Below are 16,688 nucleotides of genomic sequence, written 5' to 3'. Positions count from 1 at the left end.
TAGCATATGCTTTAATAAAATATGGAGAAGACCTAAAAACTTATTTCCAACCTGGTCGAACACTGGTTCAACAAGAGAGACCTATAGCTCCAGTTTTCCAGGTGTGATTTATGTGTGCAATGATAACACTTAGATGTCACACCCAATGCTATAGATGAAAAAATGGAGGTTGATTTTAACAGGTAGGTCCTTAGAAATAAATCCAGCTTTTTTCCCCATGCAGCTTCCCTGCTCAGGCGGTGGGACAGGTGAATCCATTTCTGCATAGATGTGCCCATTCTCTCTCTTCTGCCTGCTTACTTTAGGACAGAATTCCTTCCCAACATCTCTCTCCAGCGTCAATTTGGCTACATGGGTTGCCTACCAGTTTTAAATGTTCAACATGGATTCTTAAACTATTATTTAAGTGTGCTAAAAACTGGTTAACAGTCTTCTATTCCAAGTCCATGGGGTAATTTAGGAAGGGTGATAAAAACATTCAAAAGTTGCACTTCAGTTTTATTTGTGGCGACAAATGCTTCTTAATTTTCTAGATAATTATAACGCAGAATGGTGAAGTACACAAAATGAAAGGGTTTTTTTTTTTTTAAGGGACAAAAATAGACCTAGGATGGTTTTTATAAATACTCCGTCTTCATTCGTGGTTGGCAACTGTTGCTTTGAGTCTTTAGAATAAAGACAGCATGCCTACTTGACGGGCTAGAGAGCTCTAATGCAGATATCAAACAATAGTGGAAATGGACATAAAAGGTATTTAAGCACCAGGATTAAAAATACCTTCATGTTGTGTACAGCTGGTGGTGTGCTTGAAAACCACTATAATAAATGCAGCAGAGCAAAAACCCACATACGGGAGCTATATTTAATATTCAAGATCGCATTACACACCTTGTGGTGGATTTTTTATTTCTGGCAATTTTTACATGCGCATATACAGAGCATTGCAGGTCTAGATCTGTCAGGGAGTTATCCCATGGATCTGTAATTTTAAAAAGCCAGAATTTTCAAGTTCTACATATATACAATATAAGAACGAACATTTTAAACGTTGCAGAAGTGCCTAAAACAGTGTACACAATTATATTACCAAAGGCATTAAGTCTGAATTGCTACAGAAATGGGGGGCAGGCTGTTTGCAATGTGCAGTGAGATAATAGAGCACCTCAACACTGACAAGTCACCAGACGTAATCCAGGTCCTCACTGTTCTATCAAGTTATTATACACCCATTAGTACACTCAGACTCTATTCTGGGTAAAACTGTAAACAGACTTCAAAAAAACTAATCTTTACTTAATACAAGATTGCCTCCTCACATGCAATTAATTCTCACTTGGCTTTTGAAGATTAACTTTATGAAACCCCTGTAAAATCCCCAATAGTAAAAACATTTATCCCATTTTCAACTGGTAAAGATGTCGGGGCTTTAAACAGTAAGTAAACACATTTTAAAAATATGAAAGAAACCTTGACAAGGTACTTTGAAATACACTGACTAGTTGATCGAAATGTAGTATTCTCAATTCCCCCCCCCAATAAAAATGTTTCTTTACCCCCACAGAAGGTATATTACAGACTCCCAAGAGAAAGAATAGGATAAATAATGGGCATTCATTTCACTAATATATTTCACAAAGGAAACTGAGTTAAATCTTTATTTCTAACTTTTCAAATGAAAAAGCTGGGACCAGGAATATGCTCATGTTTCATTACAGGTGTGAGTATAATGTTCTAGACTTATCACAAAATTAAGCATATCTGTTACAGGTGAACTACAGCAACAATTAAGTTAAAAGACGCAATTTCATTTTAAAGGAAGTGAGGCTACATTCCTTCGTAATTTACTTGTTACTACATATTAAACTGAGAAACCATATTCAATAAATAGGTTTCCCAGATTTGTCTTTCATGTCAAGGTATTAAGGGAAAGTTTGATTACTTATATATTTCAGTGTTTAGTTATTCTAAATTGTTAATAACTTTGTAACTGTACTTTGAATTCTGCAATATACTGTCAAATACTGACCATGCAATAACTAATTTGGCATTCTGCATCAATGATTCACATCCCTCTGGACCTAGAACTGTACAGGAGAGACTCCCACAATCCTGAGGGATTAAGATCCAGGAGGTTCCTTCCCTTGTTCCTGCCACATGGTCTTTGGGAAAAACTACAGTGGAGAACCAGTCAGACTCCAGCCAGTAGGAGCCAAAGTAGGGAGCTTTGGACATTTCTGGTAGGTCTACATGGAGTTTTGGAGCCCATAAAACCAAGCCTCCCAGCCCAAGTTAACAGATTACCCCTGTCCCCGAGGCTTCAGACCCCAAGCTCCAACCCAAGCCACAACTTCAAAGAGCTGTTTACAAAGCTATTTTTAGAATGCTAGCATGAGCTCAAGTCTGCCAAGAGAATTGCTCCCTGGGGCTTCCAAGCACTGTGTAAACATAGTCAGAGAACTTCTCACAGTTTTCACTTGTCTTACTTTGCCCTGTGCCAAATCAGAACTGTTAGCGCCAATCCTCTCCATCCCATTCCCCCTTACAGTCTCTTCACCTCAGTTTAACTCCATACTTTTTCCTCTTATACTCTTCTCCCCTGCCCCATCCCCCTCACTTCCCCTCCCCCCTAGCTTATCTTGTAAGTAATTCCCTCCCTCCACACCCACCAAAACCAATACAGGCAACCTGACATTTGCTGCCGTCACATTGTTCGCTCTGCTTTTGTCTCGTATCCCCTTCCCCAACCAGATGGGTGCCTTTAAGCTCTTTACAGCAGGGACTATCTTCTACTCGTACAGTGCTTAGCACAATGGGGCCCCACTCTTAGTCAGCCCTTTGCACAACCAGAATAAACTACTAATAGTAGTAATATCAAATTATACTTTTCTTACAGCATTAATAAGTTATCTATACCACAGTACACTTAACTGTGGTGTACACAATTATACTCACCAACTCCATCAGGTCTCTTAACTTTCCAATTTCTTCTGGAATGGATACCAGCTTATTATTACTGACAACCAAAACTTTAAGTGGTAGGTCAAACAGGTATTTTGGCAATGTTGCTAAAAGATTTCGACTAAAAAAGGGGAAAAAAAGATTAAATTAAAATAGTCTCTTGAAGCTTAATATGAATTCTGAGAAAACATTCTCTGTTCCAATAGGTATTTAAGTTTTTTTTTTTTTTAAAAAAAAAAAGACAGGACATGGGGGGAAAAAGCATTGGAGCTTTCAAGACATGTTTAACAATTATTTTTCCCAAGTCCTCTCTCTCTTTTTCTCTCAATCAAGTCACCTCAAACTTGACAAGAACAAAATGACAGATGGCCACAAATCCCGTTGCAAAATGTATAGTGAAAGAGATTATTCCAGAAGATCTTAAGTGATCAGGGACCAAAATTTGGGCATATTGTACAAAACAAGTCTCAGCTGCACATGGGAGAGTTACAGTTTTCCATAATGCCCCATTCAATATATATGTATACCCATTACACTTTATAAGTCTTCCTGTAAAGCTGGTGGTTATTTCTTTTCCTTCATCTCACAAGATCCCACTATTTGTTTGCAGAATGCAGTCACCTTTCTCACTACTCATTTGTGTGCTAAGTCAGTAGAGCCTTCTGAACAGAATAATCCAGCTTCTATAGCCTATTTCCAACCTTCATCGACACTTATCTGTATAGCATCAGAAACAAGGAAACTTCCATTAGCCTCCCACATAGTTAGCTTCTACAATTTACCATATGGAATATGGTAATACAGTCAACTCCTTCCCATGAAGGAAGGAGCAGGAGCTACTTGACCTACAACCAAAGAAACTACAGAACAACATTTAACAAGCTGAGGAAAAGCAGGGAACAAATGTAATGAAGATCCTGAGGATGATGAATGCCATCTTTCCTGATGGTCTATATATAATCCCTAGACATCAACAGGAAAAAACAAACAGTTACTCACCTAATATTAAGATACGTTAACATCTGCAGATTTTTGATGGCTTCAGGAATGGATTTGATGCAGTTGTGATACAAATTTAAAGTCTCAAGTGGTGCAAACAGCCAGACATCTGAAGGAATTTCAGTAAACCTGTTCTTTGAAAGATCTGAAACAAACAAAAAAAAAAAATAAGAAAAGAGACTTTTCTAAAAAGTCAAAAATTTAAACCAGAATTGAAGAGATGCACAAGATAACTGCTGTCCTTGCCATGTTCTGCAAGATTAGGTGTTTGATGTTTGTAAGTATTTTGGTTTTACTAGATGCTGCTGAGAAAAATAATTTAGATTTTGATAATTAAAATAAAAGACTAAAGCCTTTCAAAAATAGTGAAAGATACCATTAACATTGCATTTGATTATAAACTTGTGCTACAAAAAGTACAAGAATCTAAAGTTATGCTACACCCTACTCTTATAAAGAAGATAGAAATATTCATCACAATTTTAAATTGTAATTTTTTTCCTCAGTTCTATACGTCTGTTTATTCCTCTAATTTTTCACTTGCCAGGTGCAACAAGACAATCCATTTAACATATTACAAGACAACTGAATAGACTGTTTCCCACTGGTACCACAGTTACATTAGAACCTAACGTTCTAAAGTTGTTTCAGGATATCTGCAAGAATAAAGCTAGGTGTGCAGAACTTATCCGTTCATCCAGTTAAACATTATTTTAGCAGATTTATCATGCCTTTCATCTCAAGAAAACACAACTGTCATGTCTGCATTTAAGAAGTACTAATCAAACAGTTCAAAACAGAATAAAATCCAGACAAACTAACACTAGGATTATTTTAGTGGGCAGAAGAGGGGTATAGTTTCCACCACATTCAAGTCGCCATGGTGATACGTTTCAAAATACAAGCCATCATTTGGAACAAATTTGAATACTACAGACTATACGAAAAAAGCTCCCATACCATAAAAAAGTTGCAACAATGACTTCATCAAGTCTATGTTCTCAAACCAAGTGACAGAATCAGTGCATGTCATCTTTGACAGGTGAGTACACTAAGTAGTTTTAACACACATCCATTTAAAAGTGTGATATGAACCCTGGATTCCAGAGGTGATCAGTAAGGCTGCGATTTAGTCATGGAGGGCAGGGCAGTCACAGAATCCGTGACTTCCAAAGACCTCCATGACTTCAGCCAGCGCCGGCTGGGAGCTGCAGAGTCCTCTGTCACCTGTGGAAGCATGGAACTGCGGGGTACACCCCCTGCTCCCAGGCGGGAATGGTGGGGGGAGAAGGACTCCTGCTGCTCCTGGCCACCCCAGGCAGCAAGCGGGGGGACCCATTTGCCAGATGCCCAGGCTCCCCATTTTTTATGGATATTTTTAGTAAAAGTCAGGGACAGGTCACAGATTCTGTGAATTTTTCATTATTGCCTGTGACCTGTCCGTGACTGTTACTAAAAATATCCATGACAAAATCTTAGCCGTATTGATCAGTTAACCATCAAAAGTTTTTTAAAAAAGGCGTTAAGATCCTTAGCACAATAGTATATATCACAAAGACAAGTGACTTCACTTGGATAGATCAGTAACACCCTTTGAGTCCATTCTCACTATCAACTCAGTGATTTAATATTGAGCAAAACCATTCAGCTAATTAAGTTATGACAGGACAGTGGGTGAGCAAATGTCCACACAGAAGCACAGAAATGTCAGACTGGAATGGACCTCAATAGGTCACTTAGTCCAATCCCTGGCACTGAGGCAAGTCTACGTATTATTCTAAGCTATCCCTGACAGATATTTGTCTAACCTGTTCTTCATAACTTCCAACAACAGAGATTCCACATCCTCCCTAGGAAATTTGTTTCAGTGCTTAACTAAACTTTCAATTACGAAGTTTTTCCTAATGTCTAACCTAAATCTCCTTTGCTGCAATTTAAGACCATTACTTCTTGCCCTGTTCTCAATGGATGAGAAGAACAATTTAACACTCCTCTTTATAACAATCTTTTACGTACATGAAAACTGTATCACAACCCCCCTCAGTCTTCTCTTTCCAAGACTGAACAAACTTAACTGCATGCATAAACGCATGGTTTGTGTACAAAGCTGCAGTAATGTCACATTAGAAGTAGACATTAACATAAGGACCTTGCTGCTCTCTAAGAACATTTGGCTTTTTGTGCCAATTTTCAGTAAAGATCAAAGTAAAATCCTGGCCCCATTGACTTCAATGGCCAAGATCTCAGCCCAAGTTTTTAGAACAAAATAAGATCCCCTAACATTAGGGTTTAAATGAGGTATGACAACCTTAATATAAAATTGTAAGTGTTAAAAAAGTAACTACCTATACAGGTTTCAGAGTAGCAGCCGTGTTAGTCTGTATTCGCAAAAAAGAAAAGGAGGACTTGTGGCACCTTAGAGACTAACAAATTTATTAGAGCATAAGCTTTCGTGAGCTACAGCTCACTTCATCGGACTACCTATACAGTATCTTTTCATTTATGAATAATTTTTTTCTTCAAGAAAATCAAAAGACTGGGGAAGAGTCAGGCCTATCTATTTCTTTATACATTTGCATAAGGCTTTTTCTTCAGGGAGAGGTTGAACGCTGTTCTTTACCTAAGCCGACAAAATGAGGTTAACAGCTTCTTCTTCCAAAATAATCCATAACAATGAACAGTAAATTTATGTATGGGATTAATTCGTTTGTCAATTATATTTAGACTTGGAAAAATTAGATTTTTAAATTGGTAAACATTTCACCAAACACAACAGACAAAAAAACATTTCCACTGATGATGACATAAAGCAAAAGAAAGAAAAATACTGCTTGAGAACACTGTAGAGTTTAAGGATATTTATTTTTATATTTTGACATGTGATGTTGATAATTTGTGTTTTAATTTTTTAAATCTCAATGTCTATGATCATTGAATAATTATATGTAGTATTACAGTACTATCATTCTTTAGCATTATCACCACATAGGTTTGATTTTTCCTCTTGCTGTTGAATAGGTCCATGAAAGATTTTCCATTGGTTATGCACCCCTTTCATCATGTGGATAAAACAAAAAATGCTTAAGAACACACACTGATGTCAGTCAAAATTATAAAAAAAAATTATTAAAATCTAGTTCTGCCAAGCCTACTTATATTGAATATAGATTAAGGGCATACAATCTACATAGAATACAGAGATGCGAATGTTAACCAGTACCTTTCAATACTATCATTCGTGTGTTATGTACTGCAAAAAGTTGAGAAAATTTGACAATCTAAATTCAAATATTTTGAAGTTATATAGTTTCCATAAAAATATGTACATTTGGGATTATATCTAAATTAATTTCTACATAGGGTTCTGAACTAAACTACAAAAAAACCCTAATGTGCTAGCCTGACTGGTAATAGTTAAGCGTTTACTTTTTTCAGTCTTTGTGGTAATACTTGAGAAGGTTCTGAGCCTACAACCAATCTACTAGAATTCTTTGAGGGGGTAAACAAGCATGTGGACCAAGGGGATCCAGTGGATATAGTGTACTTAGGTTTTCAGAAAACCTTTGACAAGGTCTCTCCCCAAAGGCTCTTACACAAAGTAAGCTGCCACAGGAGAAGAGGGAAGGTGCTCTCATGGATTGGTAACTGGTTGAAAGACAGGAAACAAAAGGTGGGTATAAATGGTCAGTTTTCAGAATGGAGAGAGGTAAACAGTGGTGTCCCCCAAGGGTCTGTTCTGGGACCAGTCCTTTCAACATGTTCATAAATGATTTGGAAAAAGGGGTAAACACTGAGGTGGTAATATTTGCAGATGATACAAAATTACTAAAGATAGTTAAAACCCAGGCAGACTGCAAAGAGCTACAAAAGGCTCTCTCAAAACTGGGTGACTGGACAACAAAATGATAGATAAAATTCAATGTTGATATATGAAAAATAATGCATATTGGAAAGCATAATCCCAACTATACATATAAAATGATGGGGTCTAAATTAGCTGTTACCACTCAAGAAAGAGATCTTGGAGTCATTGTGGATAGTTCTCTGAAAACATCCACTCAATGTGCAGCGACAGTCAAAAAAGCGAACAGAATGCTGGGAATAATTAAGAAAGGGATAGATAATAGGACAGAAAATATCATATTGCCTCTATATAAATCCATGGTATGCCCACATCTTGAATACTGTATGCAGATGTGGTCACCCCATCTCAAAAAAGATATACTGGAACTGGAAACGGTTCAGAAAAGGGCAACAAAAATTATGAGGGGTATGGAACAGCTTCCATATGAAGAGAGATTAATAAAATTGGGACTTTTCAGCTTGGAAAAGAGATGGCTAAGGGGAGATGTCATTGAGTCTATAAAATCATGACTCATGTAGAGAAAGTAGATAAGGAAGTGTTTTTACTCCTTCTCATAACACAAGAACTAGGGATCACCAAATGAAATTAATAGGCAGCAGGTTTAAAACAAATAAAAGGAAGTATTTCTTCACACAACACACAGTCAACCTGTGGAACTCCTTGCCAGAGGATGTTTTGAAGGCCAAGACCATAACAGGGTTCAATAAAGAACTAGATAAATTCCTGGAGGATAGGTCTATCAATGGCTATTAGCCAGGATGAACAGGAATGGTGTCCCTAGCCTCTGGGGCACCGGGCACTGTCGGAAGACAGGATACTGGGCTAGATGGACCCTTGGTCTGACCCAGTAGGGCCATGTACTTATGTACAACACTTACGCATGTAAGCAACTTAACTTACATAATTAGTACTACTGAAATCAATGGGGAAATTCAGGTAAGTAAAGTTACAAGTATTTATGCACCTAAGTAGGAGCAGGCCTTAAGGCCTCGTCTACACTACAAAATTTTGTTGGCAAAAGTTATGCCACTTTAATTAAAACCGCTGTTGCACGTCCACACTAATTTCTTGTGTCGGAAGAGTGCATCCACACTAACAGCTCTTGCATCGACACAGAGCAGCACACTGTGGTAGCTATCTTACTGTGCAACTGGCCACAAGGTGCTTTGGGAAGGGTTAGGGTTTGCAATGCCTCATGGGACAGGTACAGCGTCATTATGCAGGTTTTTCAATCCCATTATTCCAGGGCACCCTAGTAGATTGCCCACAGCTTTTTCAACTGAAATGTGTGGTGGGGAGGGAGAGGAGATGGTGAGTCTCGCTGGGGAAGACAGCAGGCTGACCAACCTATCCTGAAGCATGGGGAGTGGGACACCCCACACACACTTAACCCCCCGGCTCTGCTTGGCACAGCAGTCTCTCCCCAAGCTGCCCGCGGTTCTGTGATTCCCTCCGACTTCTCCCACCGTCTCCTCATTTGCCTGGAACACCATCCTCAGCATCTCTGTCGCTCTCGTGGTGAGGAATGTCCAAGCAGCACAGCAGTTGTCCCCCGTGCCCAACTCCCTGCCCTTGCAGCCACAGTCTGCCCGCCTGCCGCTGTGTTCCTAGTGTAGGGCTGAGCAGGAGCATTCCAAAGATTTGCTCTTTGTTCCCCAAACACAGCAGCACGCTCAGCTGTCAGACACTTCCAGCAGCTTTGAAAGCGGAGGGGCTCATGTCTGCAGAGCAGCAGAGATCAAAACAGTGAGCAGAGCAGTCACAGCAGGCATTGTGGGACACTGGCGGAAGCCAGTTCTGGAGATAAAACAAATAGCAGTGTCTACGCTGACCGTCTGTCACTAACTTTGCTGCAAAAGGTTTTATGCCTCTCACTGAGGTGGTTTTGTCAGCAAACCTGCATAATATGACAGCAATTTTGCCATCAAAAGTAGATTTGCAGTGCATAAGCCTCCCCTGTTTTGTCGGCAAAAGTTGCCTTTTGCCAACAAAACTTTTTAGCGTAGGAAAGCCCTAAGGCTACATCTACACTACACAACTTTTAGCAACACAGCTGTGCCACTACAGCCGTGTGGCTAAAAGGCGTGCAGCGTAGCCGCTGTTTGTCGGCAGGAGAAAGCTCTCCTGCTGACAAAGCACTGTTTACACCGGCTCTTTTCCTCGACAAAACTTGTGTCTTGTGGAGTATGTGGGGTTTTTTGTTTCGTTTTGTTTTTAACACTTCTGAATGACAAAAGTTGTGTCATTCACTTGCCAGTTGTAGACAAAGCCTAAGACTGTATTTCAGAGGGATAAGAGGAACGCTTATTTTTCTGCCTCACAGCGAATCACAGCTGTGATTTTTTGCTAGGTACTACTACTACGTGGCTGCATGATCGGTAGTTCAATCACTTGCACCAATTCTAATAACTAAATGCTGTTGATATGCTGTAAATCTATCTTGCAATAATGGGAACCCGCAGCTTACTACATATTATGTCTTATATTCATGATTTTTTCCAAAAGGAGAACTTACCCGAAGTATTCAAATTAATCTACAAAAACTCTTAGCTCTGAGTGACTTCAAGGGACATTTTATGTGCGTGTATTAGAGACCTGGATTTGTCCCTTTATTCAAAACAAGCGTAGAAAGGTCTCAAAGATAATAGTTAAAACTGCTTTTCAAACTTATCCTAGATAAAGAGAATTGCTTTTGCAAGCAAAATCTTTTAGATAAAAAAACTGCAATTTAAAGTGGTTTTATTACTGTAATTTAAAGGAATTAAAGCTGAATCTATATAATTAAGAAAGAACGCAGGTTGTTACCAAAACCCTAATTACCAAAATTTTCTACTTCCAAGATGCTTTGATTTTTAAAAACAGTAGAAAATGGAAGATTTTCCCCATTTAAAAATGGGTTTCTGTAGCAAAGCTATTGAAAGTCTAGTAGAAAGAAAATCACTGGTCTATTCAAATGTACAAGATAGCGACCCAGTCACTGGATTACAAAATTTTGTATCCCCCAGCCAACTATAATCCCTGTACATGCTGCATACTTTGCTTCAAATTGGATTCTTCCTTAGTTTTTTTACATGCAGGAGAACCTCAGAATTACAAACACCAGAGTTACAAACTGACCAGTCAACCATACACCTCATTTGGAACTGGAAGTATGCAATCAGGGCAGAGACCAAAAACAGCTAAACAGTACAATACTGTGTTAAATGTAAATTACTAAAAAAAATTAGGGAAAGTTTAAAAAAATATGACAAGATACGGAAACTGTTTCTGTGCTTATTTCATTTAAATTTAGATGGCTAAAAGCAGCATTCTTCTTCTGCATAGTAACGTTTCAAAGCTGTATTACATCAATGTTTAGTTGTAAACTTTTGAATGAACAACCGTAATATTTTGTTCAGAGTTACAAACACCACCTATTCCCAAGGTGTTCATAACTGAGGTTCTACTGTATATTTATGAAATAAACTTCAACCTTGAATTATCTCATAGTATCTCGGTTGGGAAATAATGCAGGAGGGGACAGGGCCCAGGAATCCTGATCAGAATCCAGAGTAAATCTTCTCCAGAAAGTGTTCATTACTGCCTGAAACCCGCATCCTTTTGTGACTGAGAGCCTGTGTTTTAGAGAGCCTACAAAGGAAGAACTTTTCCTGCTTCTGGAGCTGATCCCACGGAGGTGTTGAGCACTCAATTCCCACTGAAGTTGGTGAGGGGTTTACAAAAGTTTAATATCTTGCAGCATCAGGGCCATGGATAGATATGAGGAAAATGGAATGCTGAGACCTGTGGCAACCCATCCCCACACAGGCATCTAGCATAGGATGGCTCATGGGAATTTCCCTAGGTTGGAAGGGGAAAATGTTTTGGCCCTCCAAAGCCCCAGTACATGAGGAACTTCAGATCACCCCTCCGTTATGAGGGAGAGGAGGGGCTAGAAAACAGAAGCCTGCAGGGCCATTCAGAAGAAAAAGAGTGGGTGACTTAGAGAATATATAAATAATAATAAAAGTGAGATGGATTATTTACATTCTCTGTTTCCTGATGCTGTCACATCCCCCTGCCCTCTGGAATACAATTACCTTCCAAACCAATTCCCCCATCCACACACTGAACTTCCTTCCAAATCCCTTTTGTCTCATTTGTCCTCCTCTTTCACTCCCATTCATCTCCCCTCCATCCTCCCCAGTTTCTATATATTTAAGGCTTCTTTTTCCTTCAAGTCCAGCTTCTCGAACATCTCCCCCTGCTCTTCCATGCCCCACCCCCATGAACTGTTGCAGACAAACCAAGGGAAATAAAATATTGTTTGAAACAAGGTTTAGGTTTAATCCAGATGCTTTTTACACCACATCAACTGACTAATCAGAGGCATTTTAAATTAATTAAATGCAGAAAACTGCAGTATAAAATTACAATGCAACTGTTACAGGCATGCAGGTATATAGCCACATTTTGCCACCACTGATGTTCAGACGTGTACGTTTGTGATAACTGTCAAAAGAAGGTTGTGTGTATGTATTCCTAAATGCAGTATTCCTAAATGCAGTGGAGATAAGCATTCTGAGAACTGCACATAGTTGAGCTTTTCATACACTTTATAGACCATTATTGCCATATATAATACATCTTGTAGTTTAAGAAATTTCATGTCTCAAAGAATCTGAAAACAGATTTATATGCTCAAACGAGTACTGAGAGGGGCACCTTATACGTGGAATAATTATATTTTAAGATACCACAATCTAATTACCCTTCACACAGTGCATATGCAATCACTAGACACAGCATTGGTATTGAATCAACTAAATGTAAATACTGGGCTCATTAAATATAACACTCCAAATACATAATATAATTTCATGCTCTACCTATTATTCCTCTCTCATATAAAGGCAAATTTCCAGTCACTCCCTTTTCCTCTTTTCAAACACTAGGGCAAGTGTCATGAGGAAAATCCCAAAGGTGGTGAGAGGAGGGGGAGACCTCAACAAACTCAAGATCTGCATCTTCCTTGACAGAGCTGCAATAGTGGAAGCAATGATGGAATTCATAACGTAGACATGGCTAAGGCACTTTGACAGCTCTCTCATTCAGCCCTACAAATAACCATGCCTTAGCTATACTGCAGCTTTAAAGCCAACAGTGGATGTGTCCCATTCTAGCCTGTGTAGACCAAGCACAGAAACATGTCTAGTGTTTCAGAGTAACATTTCTCCCCATATATATATACACACACACACACACACACCACCCCTCTCCTTCAGGAACCACAAAGGCTGAAACACTGCAACATCCGCTATCACCACGATAGACTTAACTAGACAGCATATTGTTGGAAACCAAGTGCATATGAGCCATCAACAAGAGAGCTGCTTTTGTCAAAAAAAAAAAAAAAACGAACATCCTCAAAACTAACAGACAAAGCTCTAGCATGAAGGTCTCGTATTCAGAGGATGCTAATGTGTACCCAGTAACTTGAAAAACCTCTACTGCTATTGAGTGTCAGTGTCACCTACAGGCCATATGCTAAGGTAAACAAAATCATCTGTTTGCTACATGGACTGAAGAAGCAGCTGCTCTGCGTGTATGTCAACACCCACTAAATTCAAAGGGATTCCCATTCACGGAAGGGATGCAGCATTGCCTCCCGTCCACGAATGCAGAAGTGAACACAGACACAAAATTGCTGCTACAACCACCAATTAGTTACTGTACAATTCTTGTGAGTAAAGTATTTGTATTTTGTTTTTTGTGCAGTATGGCGAGTGTATTTAAGACTGATTTTATTAGCAAGCTTAGTCCTACAGTACAATGTTCTATAACTAAAATGGTGGAATAATTATAGCATGTCAATGAGATGAGCCGTTATAGTTTAGAGAGATTTTTGGTTTCCTGACATATGCAAAATAGGAGTTCTCACAGAAGCTCTCCTATTTCTTAAGCTCTAGAGAATCCTCCTCACTCCAACTAGGAGAATTCAAGCTTTTCATGGTTCCCTTCTTGGTTCCAAAACAACAACACACAAGGGATAGTTTTTGAAAACCATGTAAATGAAAGCTGAATATGTAGGGGTTGAAGGAAATCAAGATTGGAATAGCTGGATTTAAGTGCTAAACACTTGTACAAAAACGATTACTGGATTTCCTTACAAAGGATATCAGTTTAAGTTTCTTTAATTATATTACTTTAACTGGAAAGGATTCCTTTCAGATTTATCATGTACTTTAATATACACAATCATCTGGAACAAGTCATATGACTAAGTGAGGTGCTGCTTAAATACCATCTCACAGTGTGCTAGTTACATGTTGATTAATTTTCCATCCAAGGATCAACAGTAGCATGAAACGTATTATTCCCATTTTACAGACATCCTACTCTCCCTGCAGAAGCACCACACCTCAACCACAGTTTCATCTTCCCATTTTACAGAAACAGCATATTTTGCCTTGAGGTAAACATGAGAACAATGGTCTGGTCCTGTACTCTGAGAAGGGCCCCTACTGTGCAAGTTAACTGTAACCTGCACATCGGATCCCCACCATAGGTATTTTCTGCTGGTCCCCAGTAATCAGCCATTCAAAAAATCATCATCATCTAACAATATGATCAATCCCACTGTTCCTGGAATTCATCAAATTTTAACAAATAAATGTATAAAGCAGAAAATAGAGTGGGATTTCATATATGAAATACTTCTTCCTATGAGCAGGTTATTATCCCAATATAGGGATTCTTCCACTGTACTCTGAATCATATGGTGGTGTCAGAAACTGGATGCAATGCTAGATGGACAACTTGTCTGCTCCAGTACAGCAAGCTGTAGGTCAGGAAATCTAGGCTTTATTTCCACCTCTGCCACTGACTCACTTGAACAAGTCACTTCACAGGCAGGGAAACGGATGCACTAAGTGGAGTAATATTTACTTAACTTACATGGGTGTTAAGGCTTTCAAGCAACTTGCAGTTGTTCAGGGGGAACATGCTTCATAGTGTTTATCTTTTGCTAACAAAAATGTAGAGTCATCCTCTTAAAGTCACCTTCTCCCTCATAAGTGCTGGCACACTTGAAACCAACCTGAAGTAAATGGAAATCCTTGCCAAGCATCTGGATTCAATTATTAGTCTTCCACTTTCACAATGGTGCCCAATGTTTGTGTCACTCCTGATGACACCAATCTGTCAGCTTTGATGAGGACAGAGCCACCAATAGGGGAGGTTGAGGGTGAAGAAAAAAGTCTACTTATCTTGAATACTTAAAATAGACAATGCTGCAAAAATGTATACTGTATTTTAACCCTAAATTCTAGTAGTGTGAATTTCAGTTTCCCACTTTCATCTTTCCAGTAAACCCAGGATATAATTATAGGTTACAAAACGGTTTTAATATTAACATTGTTTTATAAAGATTAATGTAAACTAATCATAGTTTAAAGCCCCATACTTTAATGAAATGTTACTACAGTTCTATGGGTGGTGGCAAGGGGGTTGAATGATTTAGGAGGTGGGATTGCCCGTACAGTTTGGGCTCCACCCATTTAGCATTGGGAACCTCATTTGAAGATATCTGTTTTTCTCTGACAAGTGTGAATAGAGCCAAACCATGAGGCATTTGGTCCCCTATATGGTAAGGCCACACTGGGACTAAGCAGCTCTATGATTTCACCTACACTGTAGTTTTTCCTAACTTCTCACACCAATGACACTGCCAGAACTAGTACTTGTGGGAGCACTAGCGTAAACCAGCTGTTGGAGTTATTACAATTGGTTAACCCTCAGTCAGCATAAACCAGGACCATGCAATATACCATTAAAAGTCAGTTCAACCATGCTAATGTAAAAAGAGGCAGGGGTATTTCAAAGAAACCCTCTGTGTAGACAAGACCAAAAGAGTTTATTCTAGTTTTCTCCAGATCATTCTACTGGATGGGTAATTAAATATTGTCCCTAGCCTATTACTGATACATCATAAAAACAAGCCACGCTTACCATTTAGAGACAGCAGGATCCTTTTCTCATGAACAGGTTTACATGGCGATGATTAATCTGTGCAGGACTAGAAAATATGGGACCCACAAAGGATGCTTTGTTTTACAAGTCATACACGAGTATCTGAGTTACATAGCTGAATATACTGAAATTGAATAAATAATAATCAAATTAAGTTAGCCATTAGCCAGAGAAGGAAGGAAATTTCACATCTAGCAACTGCTCCTTTTTGCTCCCAATTTTGATACTCAATGGACTGGACAACTGTATTTAAATTTCATCTTAGAACAGTTTTTCATAAGTTTATCCAACACAAACATAGCCCCTTTCCCAGATAGAAGGGGAAAAGCGGAAGAATGAAATCACAAACTAAAATAGTTTTGTTTGTTTGTTTTTGAGAAAAGTAAACCTCAGCACTAAGACATCTTGTCAGAGCAGGGAAAATTATGATCTCTAACTGTCTCAAGATGAACGGTAAGCCACAGAAGGCAAAGGGGAAAAAAGCCCTAAGGCTCCGATATCTACCACCACTGGAATGTGCACTAATTTACTCTTGGATACAAAAAAGATTTGATGCCATTTAAACATTAATACTAAATTTTAGTCATTCTAATGTAAAACGGGCACTTTTTATATCAGGGTAAAGATTCTTGGATTTCTATGACCACATCAGTGGCCAAAGAAAGTTAAAATGAAATTTAAATTTGCTGTCTAAGTAATTGTTGTACCAGTGATGTGATTACAGACACCTACTGAAGTAATTCCAGGTGCCTGGCCTGAAAGTCAAAATACCAGGGATTTTATATAAACTTGGGTATATTTGTGGTATTTTTCTCATTGAAATACAATGCAATTTCAGTGGAGAAGAGGTGGGGGA

The 16,688-nt window shown here is 38.7% G+C and overlaps 1 protein-coding gene across 3 annotated transcripts in view; it reads right to left on the bottom strand.

Moving 5' to 3' along the window:
* Positions 1 to 16,688, bottom strand: part of LRCH2 (leucine rich repeats and calponin homology domain containing 2) — an 89,262-nt gene that overhangs the window by 48,590 nt on the left and 23,984 nt on the right. For all 3 annotated transcript variants that reach the window (XM_038417596.2, XM_043492918.1, XM_038417594.2), the window contains exons 2-3: positions 3,958 to 4,102; positions 2,953 to 3,079 (exon numbers count right to left, since the gene is read on the bottom strand). In XM_038417596.2, the coding sequence (XP_038273524.1) occupies positions 2,953 to 3,079; positions 3,958 to 4,102 (272 nt within the window). The remainder of the gene's footprint in view (positions 1 to 2,952; positions 3,080 to 3,957; positions 4,103 to 16,688) is intronic.

Source organism: Dermochelys coriacea, chromosome 9 (assembly GCF_009764565.3).
Source record: "Dermochelys coriacea isolate rDerCor1 chromosome 9, rDerCor1.pri.v4, whole genome shotgun sequence".
In the NCBI taxonomy this organism is placed as follows: Eukaryota; Metazoa; Chordata; order Testudines; family Dermochelyidae; genus Dermochelys; species Dermochelys coriacea.
The sequence above is the reverse complement of the archived record's forward strand: the minus strand, read 5'-3'. Positions and strand labels throughout refer to the sequence as shown.